The 15,971-nt window shown below is 40.7% G+C and overlaps 1 protein-coding gene across 6 annotated transcripts in view; it reads right to left on the reverse strand.

Annotated features, from left to right (window-relative positions):
- Window positions 1–210: 210 nt before the first annotated feature.
- The window catches only part of Znf329 (zinc finger protein 329), an 88,195-nt gene continuing 72,434 nt past the window's right edge, over window positions 211–15,971 (reverse strand). The window contains exons 1-2 of one of the 6 annotated variants that reach the window (XM_052761451.1): window positions 13,672–14,294; window positions 211–7,155 (exon numbers count right to left, since the gene is read on the reverse strand). In XM_052761451.1, the coding sequence (XP_052617411.1) occupies window positions 5,528–7,155; window positions 13,672–13,798 (1,755 nt within the window). In that variant the 5' untranslated portion in view covers window positions 13,799–14,294 and the 3' untranslated portion in view covers window positions 211–5,527. The other 5 variants (XM_052761453.1, XM_052761456.1, XM_052761454.1 and 2 more) reach the window with 5 other exon arrangements.

Below are 15,971 nucleotides of genomic sequence, written 5' to 3' on the forward strand. Positions count from 1 at the left end.
CAAAGAATATATTTTTTTTTATAGTTCTGTTTTGCATTTTGGAGACTGATTCTTACTACATAGTCCTTGCTAGCCCAGAACTTGGGGCAATCTTCCTGTCAGTACCTCTAAGTGCTAAGATTTACAGGTTGAGCACCACCAGGCCTGGCTTACTTTGCGAAACGATTTTTTTAAATTGCATTTCACAGTTGAAATTACAGGAAATTCAAGTTTCAGATTCCATAAATAAAATTTTATTGGACACATTCACACTCATTTGCTTACAACTCAACATATAGCTACTTCCACATTACAGTCACTTGTGGCTGAGTAGTTGCAGGAGAAATGATATGGTACACAGTTTAAAATACTATCTTTCCCCTGAAGAAAAAAAAAATGCTAACCTGTGGGATAAGGTATATATTTTAACTACATAAAAAAAATTTTCCCAAGGTAACAACTGCACACCACTAGGACACAAAATAATGCTGGTAAGGACATGAAGTCAAAACAGTCATACATCACTGGTAGAAACAATGTGGTTCAAGTGATACGGACATCAGTTCCTCAGAAAGCAAGCAAAGACCCAGCAATTCCACTCCTAAGTATTTACCTAAGAGTACTGAAAATATATTGGCACATGAGTTTGTATATGTGTTCAGAACAACATTATTCTTAATAGTCAAAAAGTGGAAGCTGAAATATCCATCAACCAATACGCAAAAAATATAGTTTTAATCATATGGTGACATATTTCTCAGCCACAAAAAGGAATCCTAGTACAATACGAACCTTGAAAACATATGCTAAATGAAATGAAAAAGTGACAAAAAGCCACGTTTTATTTTTTTTAATGGACGTACAAAGTATAGAATTCCCAACACACACTGAAAATAGATTACTGGTTGCCAGGGTCTTGGGGAGTAGAAGAATGCTAACGTGTATATTTAGTTTTCTTGTGGATAATGAAAACTGTCCCAAAATTACAGAATGGAGGTGACTGAACAACATTATGAGAGAATACTAAGAGCCACTGAATAAGACACTTAATTTTTAAAACTTGAAATTAGTTTCTCAGAAATGACCATGAATGCTGAGTGCCTGTTAAAGCATAAATAAGCCTAGATAAAGCATATACTTATATATTAGTTATTAGTTATTTTCTTCTGCTCAGATTTGGTTGTTCATATTCTGAAACCATTTATCTTTTCAGAGTCATAGATGTTTTTCTGTAAATGGATTTTTTTCGCAAAGTTTTGTTCTCCTCACCTGCCTCTGCAATAAAGCCACTTCTTTAATTGCTCTTCCCTGTAACTGACATGATGGAAGGTTTCTCCTCCCTAAACCCTAACGTCTTGTTACATGACATCACTCACACCCCTCACATGTCACACATGTAATTGCCCTTCACTGTGAAATGAAGTGAATGATCAAACCTAAATTCACGGGTTGGAGATGTGCAATACATCTGTGGGGAAGAGTATCTTCAACAATTATACAGGTTACCATAGCTGTCTTAGCATTTGGGGGTGGGGGGGAGTGGCAGCAGTATTTTAATTAACTGCTCTCTGTTACCTCCCTGGCCCCATCTCACATCATCTCATTCTCGTCACAGTGGTCTTCTGGCTGTTCCTCAAATACAATATGTTCTTGCCTCTGCAGGAACATTCTTCCCTAAGTAACTATTGGCTCATTCCCTCATGTTTCATAGGTCATTATGAATCATCTCAGTGAGGACTTCCCTGACCTGTTTTTAAAACTGTAATCACTTCTGTCCAACACATACACCCCATCCCTTCTCAGCTTTATTTTTCTTCCAGGTCTCAAAAACCATCTGATATATGATGTGTACCTGTTTTTCTCCCCTGCTGAATTGTAAACACCTTGTTCTGCATTCTACTGTAGTACCAACTCTTAGGAGTACTGCAGGTACTCTACACAGTTGCTGAACTAACAAGACAACTAAGAGGCCCAGTCTAATGAACAATCTGCAGCCATACTTGAGCACTGATAACTTTAGCATCAAAAGGATGTAGATTAATGGAAATTATTAAGACAGTGGCCATCATTATAAATGTTCCCACAATCTCCATGTTGGATGGAAAACCCTGCTCTAGCCATGGCATTCCTGGGTTCTACACATGCTTTATGATGCTGAAATGTGCCTTCTTAGCCACACAAGTGGGAGGGGATGGGAGTAAATTTAAGAGAAATATACTCTATCTTTTCTGAGATTTCTTTTCACTCATTCACAGGATTTTATTATTTATTTTTGTTGTTAAGTCAGGGTCTCACTAGTAGCCTTGGCTGTCCTGGAAATCATTAGGTATACCAGGCTAACCTCTAATTCACAAGAGATCTGCCTGCCTCTGTTTCCCAAGTGCTGGGATTAAAGGTGTGTGCCATCACACCCAAATACATTCATAGGATTTAATAATCTAAATCAGCACTAAAATTCAGGGCTGTTAAGAATGGTAGAAGGACAGAAGCCAGAGCCGACAGAATTCTTTTTTCCTTTTTACATTTTTTATGGGTATGGAGTGGAAGGGGTTGGTTTACTAACTTGCTGAGAAAGAGGACACACACAAAATACTTCAGTTGGGAGTCTAGAAGAAATAGTGAGGGATATATCACCTATAGATAACACAACAAATTATCACAAAAAACTGTGGCTTAAAACCACACATCAGTTCTCTCCATTTTAAGACTGGAATCAATTCACTTACACTGGACTAATAAGAACAGGAATAGTTCCTTCTGTTAATCCCAGCACTTGGGGAGACACTGCAGAGAACCCATTTTCTTGCCTCTGGCTTTCAGAAGCCACTCACATTGTGGACAGTTCAGCCTTAAAGCCAGGAACAAGTAAATTAAATGCTCATCAAAGACAAAAAAAGTAAACTAAATGTTCATTCTTTGAATTACTCTACCTTCACTTTCTGCATCTGATTCCAGCCAAAGTTCTCTGCCTACTAAGAGCCTATGATTAAATGGGACTTATCTTGATAGGCTAGGACAGTCTCCTCTCTGTCCTACTCCCCAGTCATTCAGGCCTAACAGCGACAATTGCCCAGGCTGCATTGGGAGTCATCTGGAATTCTCCCAATTCAAATCTCACCTTTACCTCCTTAGCAAGAAGTATCCATCTTCTATAGAGTAGTTTTTGTCATTACAACAATTATTCTTGATCATTTTTAAAAACTAATTTTAGAAAAGAGCAAGGGAAAACAATTCACACATCACACAAACCCCATGTGGACTCACTCCAATTTCATAGCTGACCCCTCTTCCTTGGGGTACTTGCCCTCAGACCATACCTGGTCTGGTGCTGATTTCCTGTTCTAGAATCTAGAATGTAGAATTAAGAAGCAGGAACAGTCTAACATTAACACTGCGGTACATTCATGTTTTACTTGAGAATAACAGACACGAAGTGTCCAGCCCTTGAATGATGTGGACAGTCCACTGGGGGTTTTCATATTTCTTACTGATACACATAACACTATACAGCAGCAGTTCTCAACCTGTGTCATGACCCCATTAAGGTTAAATGATCCTTTCACAGGGGTTACCTAAGACCATTGGAAAACACAGATATTTACATTACAATTCATCACAGTAGCAAAATTATAGTTATTAAGTAGCAAAGAAAATAATTTTATGGTTGGAAGTCACCACAACATGAGGAACTATTTAGAGAGTCACAGCATTAGGAAGGTTGAGAACCACTGCTACAGACTGTTACAAATGATTGTGTACATCATGGGAGCATGAGACTAATCTTTTTAATGATGAGATTGAAAAGTACAGAAAAGAAATATATACCTCAATTTCAGCACTCTTAATATTCTGAGATGAATTAACTGTTCCAGGGGCTATCTTTGTAGGAATCAGACAATATCTTTGGCCTCTATCTACTAGGCACCAATAGCTTTTCCACCATGTGGATGCAAGGAACTGAACCTAGGTCCTCTGCAGGAATAACAAGTGCTCCATCCCCATCATATGATAGTTCTCCCTGTCAAAGAAGGGCATCCATACAGAAGAGTGAGATGTTTGACTTCCTTATGAATCTACTCAACAGCCTTAATTATTTCAAAATAGACTTAAGATTCCCCCTCCATAGGAACCAGAAGATAGAAAACAAGATCAAGTCAAAATTACCAGGAGAGCTACTCACAGGCCTTTGAAGCTTTCAACCAAATTGTCTGGCTTTCATTCAGACAGCACTGCACTGAGAAAGATGCTAGGATTATCCAGATTTTTCTGTAACTTTCTCTTCCCTATCCTCAAGCTGATAAGCCTCTCCCTCCACAATGCCGTAATCTTTATAATCCAAGTTCCAAAGGAAATGATTCTAGGCTCAGGATGCTGATTCCAGAGAAGTTTCTGTTTATATACACCTGTAGAATCTTACAGCTTCCTGTAACCATAATCTAGCCTTTGTAGGATGTCTAACAATATCTTTGGCCTCTATCCACTGGCAAAGATCCAAGAAAACACCAAATTCACTTCCTTTTAGCTTCACTTCTATATACATCATCAAGTTATTAAATAAAAATGTATAAAAAGGTGAAATTACACAATTGTAGTCCCCTAAGAAAGCCATTAAATTTTTTCCATCATACACTGCTAACCTATAGCCAAATATGAACACACTTAACACGACTATAATAATAATAGATTTATTCTATGCCTTCTTTTGCAATGATTTGAGTACTTTTAGTATGGCAACAAAACCTTTGGATTTTGCTTCAAAGGACTTGAACTCTAAACAAATTCGTATCCTAAATGATCAACAATGATGAAGGCAAGTGATAACTGAAATACAATTCAATGTTTTCTTGTTCAACAACTAAAGCAATGGATCCCATTTCTTAGAAGCAGCCCTTTCCATCATGGAGAGTACTTTAGTATTAAGAGGGACAAATTCATTTCAATCACAAGCAACTCTTACATCCAGTTTCACCTCATTAAATGAGTCCTCAGTGTTCTGGCAGCACCATAAAACAGAAGTGCATTCAAACAGCAAACTCAACTAAACCCTGTGGTTGTTGTGGGGCATTGTGTGAGACCTCTCACCACTATGCCTGCCTTTGCTGATACAGGAAAGACAGTAAAACCTCCTGACAAAAGCTTCTCTTCCTAATTAAACTTAGAAGCTTAGAGTCTAATCATCATTTGCTTATATACAATAAGGTGATACTCTCTATTAAAGATGCCTCCTACTGATTAGCTACTGAATGCATTCACAGGTTCTTTCCAATTTAAGTATCCTGATGTAGTTAGATGGGTATTTCTAGGGAAATATCCTCACTTCTGGGTACTTTATTTCAGTGTATGCACTACATGTTTGGTATAGGCTTAATCATCCCTGAAGTCTTTTCTACATTGATTACCATTCAATCCTCTCTTCAGGAGTTCCCTAATAACAGAATTAATGGGATAATAGAATATTTCATATTCAAATTCTTTTCTGTTAACAAGGGAAGTCATATATGAAGATACATCTCCTTTGTTCACTCAAGAAGAATATGGCCCACGTTCATTATGCTTCCACAGGCTGCTCTTTAATGTGTGTTCTCTGATGTCGGACAAGACACCAGCTCCTTCTAAATATTTTCCCACAATGAGGACACTGGCTGGGACCCTCCCTGTTATGAAGTCGCTGGTGTACTACCAGGTGAGTATTCTGCCTGAAGGACTTTCCACACTTCAGGCACTGGTATGGAGTCTCTTTAGTGTGAATCCTCTGGTGTTTGGTCAGACAGGAACTATCCCTAAAAGCTTTACCACACTGATTACACTCATAAGGCCTTTCACCAGTATGAATCCTCTGATGCCGGATAAGTCCAGCGATGTTCCTGAAGAGTTTACGACACTGGTTACAACAATAGGGCTTCTCACCAGTGTGAATCCTCTGATGCCTGATGAGGTATGCACTCTCAATGAAAGTTTTCCCACACTCTTTACATTCATAGGGTTTCTCCCCAGAATGAATTTTCTGATGCACAATGAGGTGAGAGTTGCGATTGAAGGATTTCCCACACTCTACACATTCAAAAGGCTTCTCTCCAGTGTGTGTCCTCTCATGCTGGGTGAGGTATGAGCCATCTCGGAAAGCCTTTCCACATCTGCTGCACTCATAAGGCTTCTCACCAGTATGGATTCTGAGATGTACAGTAAGGTGAGAGATGTCAGTGAAGGGTTTCCCACATTCATTACATCTATATGGTTTTTCCCCGGTATGAGTTCTTTGATGCAAAATCAGGGATGAATTTCTGTTGAAAGTTTTTCCACATTCTAGACATGCATAAGGCTTCTCACCTGTGTGAATCCTCTGGTGCTGTGTCAGAGCTGATCCATCACTAAAAGCTTTCCCACATTTACTGCATTTATAGGGCTTCTCTCCTGTATGAATCCTTCTATGTACAATCAAGTTGTAGTTCTTGGAGAATGATTTTCCACAATCATTACAGGTATAAGGTTTCTCACCAGTGTGAGTTCGGTGGTGTAAAACAAGAGAAGAGTTCCGTTTGAAGCATTTGCCACATTCAGTACATTTATAGGGTTTCTCAATGGAATGACTTCTTTTTTCATTAAGAGATGAGCTCAGGGCCAAAATGTCCCCAAAGTCCTTACCTTTGTAAAATTTCTTGCTTCTTTTCTTAATTTTTTTATCACAAAGGGGAGTAGTAAAGTAGTTTAGAGATTTAATACTTTCTGCGTATTTATATGGTTTGTCTCTCATTTGGTTTCTTATAGGCTGAGTGACTTCCATGGAAGAGTGGATGGCTTTTTCACAAGCATCACTATCACCAGTTCCCCTCGCTGTATAACTCTGGGGACAACTATGTAGGGTCTGCTCACAATCAAAAGTTTTAGTATCTGAGTTATGAACATGAAAGCCATTTGTTGCTAGAAGGGCTGGATTTGTACTCAAATGCTCCCCCAAACCAAGATGGTCACAGTTTGCTTCCTGAGCCCCTGGTTTCTCATCAATTAAAGGAGACTGCCTTAAATTTCTTTCCTGGTTCTCACAGTCCCAATTGTCACCTAAAATGGGGAGGCAGGATTCCTCTCTTTTAAATCCTTCCATTTCTACCTCAAAGGAAACTTCTTCTTCTTCTTCTTCAGAAACATTCTGAGCTATTATTTTCAGTTTCATGTTCCATACTGAAAAGAAAGAAAAAGACAAATTAAGTAGACACAGATATATCTGGGGGGGAATGAAAAATGATAATAGGCTAAGTGAGTATATTTTACTTGTTTTCTTTTTCAAATTCATATCTTTAAAATAGGGGGTTCAAATGGGAGCCAAGTGCTGAAGCCAAGAGCAGGTTCAAAAGAAGTGACATTACATTGTAACTCTCTCAGAGAACAGGTCAAAGGAATACTGTGTAAGGATAAATAATAACAAGTTAATACCTATACATACCTATGAAATGATTTTTTTTATATAATTTTTGTTTTACTTTATGTGTATAGGTGTCTTCTGTGCAAGTTTATATGTGTACCACATACATGTCTGATGCCTGCAGAAGCCAGAAGATGGTATAGGATCCCTTGGAACTGGAGTTTCAGATGTTGTGAGCCACCATGTAAGGACTGGGATTTAAACCCAGGTCCTCTGGAAGAACAGCTAATGCTCTTAACCACTCAGCCATCTCTCCAGCACCCTATGGAATGATCTTAAAAGAAAAGAAGGGCTGGGTGGTGGTGGCCCATGCCTTTAATCCCAGCACTCGGGAGGCAGAGGCAGGCGGATCTCTGTGAGTTTGAGGCCAGCCTGATCTACAGAGTGAGTTCCAGGACAGCCAGAACTGCTTCACACAGAAACCCTGTCTCGAAACCTCCCCCCACCCACCAAAAAAAAAGAAAGAAAAGAAAAGAAAGGAAGGAAGGAAGGAAAAAGACCAGTAATGGTGAAGATGAAACAATGTGATTAGTCATGATTACTTAATAGCAAAGTAGAAGACCAAGAATGATGGAAAGTTTCTTTCAAATTACTGAAGGAAAAACCACAAGGTTCACCAAGATTCAGGAGTGAGAGTAAAATAAAAACAAATTCAGAAAAGCAAAGACAATTCTTCAAAAGAGGGGGAACTGAAGAAAGGAGGAAACAGAAAAAAAAAAGTAAATGATAAATAGATAAATCCAATCCAATGCTGAAAAGAAAAAAAAAATCAGTGTTGGCCAGATAAGGAGCACAGTGAAATACAACAGTAGTAATATGCAACAAAACACAGAGAAGGCATCCTTGAATGGAAGAAGAAGCCAATATATCCAAACACATAAAAGGCTTATTTCTTTTCAGAACTGGAAATTCAAAGAAAAAAACTGCTGGACAAAGACAAGCAGCAAAAATTTTTAGTAGCTAGCCTTATCAAACAACGGGATGAAAAGCAATGTACACTGAAAGGCAAGTGTTTTCTAAGCACATGTGAAACATTCGCTTAACACGACTATAAACCAGACCACAAAAAATACTGAGCAAAGGCCAGACAATAGCCGGAAAGACCAGTCTACTGGATACAATGCAGTCAAGCTAACAACCAATCGACAGAAGAAAACCAAATACAAGAAAACAATAGATAAAACAAACCTGTGCTTCTTTGGAAAAGTATTAACATGATGACCTATTTTTCAGTGATGGACAGAACGAAAACCTTGATAAAAATAAGAATATAACTATAAGTAAACAAGAATAAAAATGCTATTATCACAAAACATGACAAACGGGGCTGCAGTGAAGTTAGTTCTTGGACAGAAAGTATTATTCTTTAATGCTTATAGTGAAAAAAGAAGACCACAGAGCTAGGAGTGTATCTTGGAAGAGAGCTGACCTAGCCTGTCTAATAAATACCCTGTGTTCCAGTCCCAGCATTACAAACAGTAACAATGTAGCAGGTGAACAGCCATGGGGACCCACGGCTAGCTATGGATTTTCTCCAAGCTGTTATGACTGATGGATTGTATATACTACTAGTATGAATAGAAAAACCACATCTGCAGCTGTGGGTAAATCATGGTGTTCCTAGAATGGCTGTTAGCTAAAACACAATTATCCACTGCTCCTAATTTCATTTGGATGAACCATAAATTCCCACTGGGTGGTGCTCCAGAACAACATAGTATGCACCTTGCTCTTCCACTAAAAAGAAAATTCAAGCTTGGCTACCACTTTTGCCACCTTACAAGAAAAAGGGGGAAAAATGCTTGAACATGTAAAATTTGAGGCATTTTATGTATGATTAAAATTATGACTATACTTTTACCACCTACTATTAACTTGACTAAAAAAAATAAAACAGAATGCTAGTGAGTTCACTTCTCACACTATACTCCATTTATATACAATCCCTATGTGTAATAAATGAAAAACGTATTTTTAAAGGGAAAGAATATCCTAAGAAATATTAGAGGACTTAAAAATAAAATGAGGAGTAAGGGGAACGCTCCTCCCCCGCTGGTAGGGGTGCAAACTTGTACAGCCACTCTGGGCAATCAGTATGGCAGTTTCTCAAAATAATGCAAATCAATCTACCTTTAGACCAGAGATACCACTGGGCATATACCCAAAGGATGCTCAATCATACCACAAGGACACATGCTCAACTATTTTCATATCAGCATTATTCATAATAGCCAGGACCTGGATACAACCTAGATGCCCGTCAACCAAAGAATGGATAAAGAAAATGTAGTATATTTACATAATGGAGTATTACTCAGTGGTAAAAAAAAACAATGACATCATGAAATTTGCAGGCAACTCTGGATACAGAAGACGGTTGTTTGGCTCGAACCGTTTGGGGGCAACCCAGGCAGGGGGATCAGGATCTGTCCCTGGTCTATGGGCAGGCTTCTGGAACCCGGTGCCTGTGGTATGACACCTTGCACAGCCTTGGTGCAGTGGGAAGGGGCTTGGATCTGCCTAGGCTCAGTGCGCTGGGCTCTGCTGACTCCCCATGGGAGACCTCGATTTGGGGGATGTGGGGATGTGGGGTGACTTGGGAAAGAGGGCTGGAGGTTGAGAGGAGGGAGGAGGGGGGGTCTGTGGATAGCATGAGGAGTGAGTAGAAAATTTCTTAATAAAGAAAAATGAAAGGAAAAAAAAAAAGAAATTTGCAGGCAAATGGGATGGACCTAGAAATAAATCCTGAGTGAGGCAACCCAGACCCAAAAAGACAAACATGGTATGTACTCACTCATAAGTGGGTATCAGATGTAAAGCAAAGGATAACTAGGCTACAATCCACAGGCCCAGATAAGCTAGGTAACAAGGAGGACCCTAAGAGGGATGCGTGGATCGCCCTCGGAAGGGGAAATAGATGGATCTCCTGGGTAAACTGGGGGCGGGAGGGGGTTAAATGGGAGGCAATGAAAGGATGGGAACATGAGGGATCAGGATGGTCAAGTTGGGGGAGGGATGGAGTGGGACAGCAATGAAAGCGATATCTTGATAGAGCAGGCCATTATGAGGTTAGGGAAAAACCCTAGTGCCAGGGAAACTCCCAGGAACCTACAAGGATGACCCCAGCTAAGACTCCTAGCAATAGTGGGGAGGATACCTGAACTGGCTTTCTCCTGTCATCAGATTGGTGACTACCCTATGTCATCATAGACCCTTCATCCAGTAACTGATGGAAGCAGATGCAGAGATCCACAGCTAAGCACAGGGCCAAGCTCCAGGAGTCCAGCGGAAAAGAGGGAGGAAGATTATACGAGCAAGGCAGGGTCAAGATCATGATGGGGAAACCCACAGAGACAGATGACCCAACCTCATGGGAGCTCACAAACTCTAGACCAACAGCTAGGAAGCCTGTATGGGACCGACATATACCCTCTGCAAGTAGGTGACAGTTGTGTAGCTTGGTCTGTTTGTGGGGCTCCTAGTGCATGAGCTGGCTTTTTGGAACCTATTCCCTAAAGTGTGATGCCTCACTCAAGCTTGATGCAGGGGGGGAGGAGCTTGGTCCCGCATCATCTTGATATGGCATGTTTTGCTGACTGCCAAGGGAGGCCTTACCCTTTCTGAAAGGAGGAGTGGATGAGGGGAGGGGGATTTAAGGGATGTGGAGGGAGGGAACAGGAGGAGAGGATGGAGGGGAAACTGTGGTTGGTTATGTAAAATAAATTAAAAAAAAATTTTTATTTAAAAAAATGTAAAACGAGAGGGCTAGAGAGATGGTTCAACAGTGAGGAGCACTTGCTGTTTTTGCAAAGGACCCATGAACGATTCCGAGCATCCACATGAAGGCTCAGAACTATCTCTAACTCCAGTCCCAGAGAATCAAATACCTGCTTTTTGTCTCTGTGAGCACTGCATGCATATGGTGCACATGAATACACACAAACAAAACACCCATACACATAAAATTAAAATAAAAAGTAAAAAATTTAAGATCTGACAAGTTCTACCTAAGTTCAGATCATGATTGTCTTCTGAATAAGGTGGGTAACTACCTTGAGAATTTTTTTTAAATAAACAGATGAATAAATAAATAAATACAAATTTAATTTCACCTAGAACTAATACTTATTTTATCAAAGCCTAAGACTTAACACAACCAACAAAGTCAAAAGAAACACACCAGATGGGAGACAACATATCTAGAACACATAAAACTCAAAAGCCAATAATAAAATGAGACAGGCATGGTGAGGCACACCTATAATCCCAGCACTTGAAAGGAGACCCTGCCCCTCAATAAATAAATAAATATGACAACCCACATTTTTTAAATGAACAAAGCAAAGATCTTGTCTTGCTTTAGATTGCTTTCTGAATTCAAATACACAATAGTCTCATGGCATAAGTGACATAAAGTTGTATCTCACAGTCCTGGAGTTTGGGAAATCCAAAACCATGCTCAGGTTTAGGGAAGGGGTCACTTCCTAGCTTGCAAGTAAACAATAAGCAAAAGAAAAGATGCTCAATATCACTAGCCACGAGAAAAACTCAAATCAAAGCAACAATGAGATATCACTTCGTATTCACTAAGATGTTGTAATCAGGTCCACTTCTGTGTAGCTATTCCACAAGACAGAAAAACACATAGCTATTCTTAAAAGGTTCACAGCATTATTTGTGACATCCAAAACAAAATACACTGAAGAAATAAAAATCCACAGAGTATTACAAAACTGAGCAAAGTACATATAAATTCTATAACAAGGATGAATTTTGAAGAAGTTTTCTAAGTCAAAGAAACCAGACACAAAGGACCACAGAGTCTACAACTAGTTATATGAATCTCCAAAACAGACAAAAAAGGCTACAGCAAGGAGAGATGGAGGAGATAAAAGTGATAGTTAATGAGTATGGGTTTTCTTTGGGGAGGAGGGGTGAGTATGGGTTTCCTTTGGGGTGGTAACTGATGAAAAGGTTCTAAAATTGCCAGGCATGGTGATGCTGGCCTTTCATCCCAGAACCCAGGAAACAGAGGTGGGTGGATCTCTGTGTCCAAGGCCAGCCTGGTCTATATAGCAAATTCCAGGCCAGTCAAGACTACATAGAGAGACCCTGTCTCAAGCAAAAATAGCAACAAAAATGCTGAACTATACACCTTAAGAGGATAAACTACATGGTATGCCCACATAGCCAGGTTTTTTGTTGTTACTGTTGTTTTTTAAGTGTGTTGAGCCCACCAGGATCAGATCTATTGGACTACTCACCAGCTGGCACCTTGATGGTACATTAAAAATTCAGGAAATAAATTCAGTTATGAGACTGTGCTAGCTTGTGTAGAACTGCTCCTCTCTCAAGTGTTGGGATTGCAGGCATGCATCATCATGCCTGACAAGAGTGCATATTTCTTTTACTGCTTTTTCAGATGGGAAAATATTCTAAGTCCTAATTCACACAAATTCTCACACACACATTTATAAAATGATGGCGAAAAGACTTACGGAAGAGATAACTCCATAAACCTTAGAATGATTAAAATAAACATAAAAGATGGAGCTCAATGATAGTGACTGCCTAGCACATACAAGGTGCTTGGTTCAAAACCACACACACACACAAACACACACACTCAGCGTTGTCACTAAACTATGCCTGCAACTTGGCTGTAGGTATGAAATCTTTCAAATTACAAAAGCTGGGAGGAGAAGGCAGAGGGAGAACGGAGGGAAGTTATTGGAGGGAGATGGACAAAAGCGTGCTTTTACAGGGAAATAAAACCACTGAAAACCAAGGACGAGATAGTGAAATGGCTAGAAAGCAGATGGAGGGGGGAATCCTACCTGGGTACAAACATATTATATAAACACACACATATATTATTTTGCAAGTATCAGTAGAGGGAAGGGGAAACTGCCTAGAAGATTCCACGGAAAACAGCCCCGCCCATTGGAGCCAGGCAGCCACCTCAGCACGAGAATGGCAGATTCGGAGGGCCCGGGCGCCCAAAGGATCTCTGCAAAACCTCCGGGAAGGACCGTGCTCGAGACAAGGCCACCTGGTCCATACGGAGGTGTCCTACACGGAGGAAAGGACCGGGACAACCTCACCCGATAGCAGCGCGGCGGAGCGTTCACACCAGCCAGAAAGGGATCTATCTCTCCGACCCGGGGGCGTGCACACGCGCGAAGACAGCAGCGTCCCCGGCCACACCCACGGCCCCCGTGAAACCCAACGCAGACGCACTGCACGCCAGCCCACCAATACCCTTCGATTCCCACCCGCACAACGGGGAAGCTGAAGCAGAGAACGGCACCGAGGCGCGGAGGGACTCACTGTTGTCGGCCCGCGGCAGCCATGTTCGCGGCGACTGCGCATGCGCAGACTCCGATCGTGCTGCGCGCGCATCCCAGAGGTTCAGCAGCCTCTTGACAGCTGCTGGTTTGAGAGCTTTGCACGGTTCACTGGTCCCTATGGCTGGCAAGAGACAGATGCCCTGTGCCTGTCACCCAGGGCATTGCGATAGGGAAGAGACGTTACTTTACCTTTATTTAAGTAGTTATATCTAAGGCATTGAGGACTCACGGATATTCATGTTCTTCCATGCTTCTGTCTTTTGAGAGGGCTGGCTCTGGATACAAGACAATGTCCCCTGAGTTCTCCCGATGTTTACGATTTCGTTATAGAGCCTTATTTATTTATTTTTTTTCTGAAACAGGATTTCTCTGTGTAGCCCTCGCTGTCCTGGGACTCGCTCTGTAGACCAGGCTGGCTTTGAACTCACAGAGATCCACCTGCCTCTGCCTCCCGAGTGCTGGGGTTAAAGGCCTGCACCACCATAGAGCTTTATTTTTTCGTACTGCAGAACTTGACAAAAATACCTTTAAGGAGAAAAATGTTAACATTCAGCCAAATACACTATTTTAATGACAATCATAGGTGGTAATAAACTATTTTTTATTTATCTGTGTGGGTGTTTTGTCTGTGTATATATCTGCACCATATGCATGCAGTGGCAAAAAAAAAAAAAAAGGTGTCAAATTCCCTGAGACTGGAGTTACAGACTGTGAGCCGCCATGTGGGTGCTGAGAATTGAACCCCAGTCTTATAGAAGAAGAATAAGAGCCCTTAACCTCTCTCTCCCCATCTCTTCAGGCTCAAGCTACATTTTTAAAAACAAAAGAACAGTTAAAGATTCTAGATAATTAGCAAATGTGGGTTCTTCAGTAGCTAGAAATCAGTAGTAACAAGTTACAAACTGTATTTATTTGTTTGTTTGTTTATTTTGGTTTTTCGAGATAGGGTTTCTCTGTGTAGCTTTGTGCCTTTCCTGGAACTCACTCTGTAGACGAGGCTGGCCTCGAACTCACGGAGATCCACTTGGCTCTGCCTCCCGAGTGCTGGGATTAAAGGCATGCGTGACAACCAACGCCCAGCATTACAAACTGTATTGAAAAGAAATAAATGTTCTCGATTTTGTTTATATACAGAATTCTGATTTTTAGAAAAATTCAAGGTGGGCATGGTGGAGCATGCCTGTGATCCCAGCACTTGTCAGAACAGAGACAATCAGTAGGCCTTTAAAAAGCCAAAACCATACTTCTATAAAATACAGATCAATAATTTAGTGATAGTTATTTCAGAGTGGTGAGCTTTTGTTTGTAACTGGGTCTCATGTCACTAAGTCTGACCTCAAACTTTAAGTGATTTTTTTCCTACATCTTCCTCCCTAGCGCTGGAATTACAGGCATGCACCACTGTGGTCTTCTGAATAACAATAGCCCCCATAGGCACTTATATTTGAACATCTGTTTCAGAAGGATTAGAAAGTGTAGCCTACAGTGTGGCCTTTGAGGAGGTGTGTCCGAGGAGGTGTGTCACTAGGGGTGGGCTTAGAGGTTTAAAAAATCTTGTCATTACTAGTTAGCTCTCTCTCTGCTTCCAGTGGATCAGATGCAAGCAAGCTCTCAGCTACTTCTCCAGTCCCATGCCTGCCTGCCTTCTGCCATGATGGTCATGAACTCTCCATCTCAAATAGTAGTAAGTCCTCAGTTAAGTGCTTTATTTTATAAGTTGTCTTGGTCATGGTGTCTCTTTACAGCAGTAGAAAAGTAAGACAACCACCATGTCAAGTATGCTCCTTATTAATAAAGAGATTATCTGCTTTTGCTTGTTTTTATGGTTGTTTTTATATTTGTCCAGTTCTATGTAGCCAGTGAGAAAATGTATCACATTTCCATTTACCTGACAAAATCCTAAGAGGGCACAGGTTTGTCTGGGGTCCTTATTTCAGAAGGTGTGTGCAGTTCAGTGTGGCAGGGAGAATATAATGTAAAGAAACAACAGTTCACAGCCTCTCAGGCTGGGAAACAGAGGAAGTAAAACGCGGGCACTCTTGGCTGGCTTTTCCCTTTCTCCCCTTTGATTTTGTCTGGGCTCCCAGTCCAAGGGATGGTGTTGCTCATATTCAGGATGGCTCACCCCCACTTTGTTAGTAGTAATCCCCCTTGAAAACACCCAAAGGTATATATCACCAACATCCTAGGTGTTTCTAAATCCTCACAATTTGATAATGAAGATT

Source organism: Peromyscus californicus, unplaced genomic scaffold (assembly GCF_007827085.1).
Source record: "Peromyscus californicus insignis strain IS unplaced genomic scaffold, ASM782708v3 Scaffold_4__1_contigs__length_199733344, whole genome shotgun sequence".
NCBI lineage: Eukaryota > Metazoa > Chordata > Mammalia > Rodentia > Cricetidae > Peromyscus > Peromyscus californicus.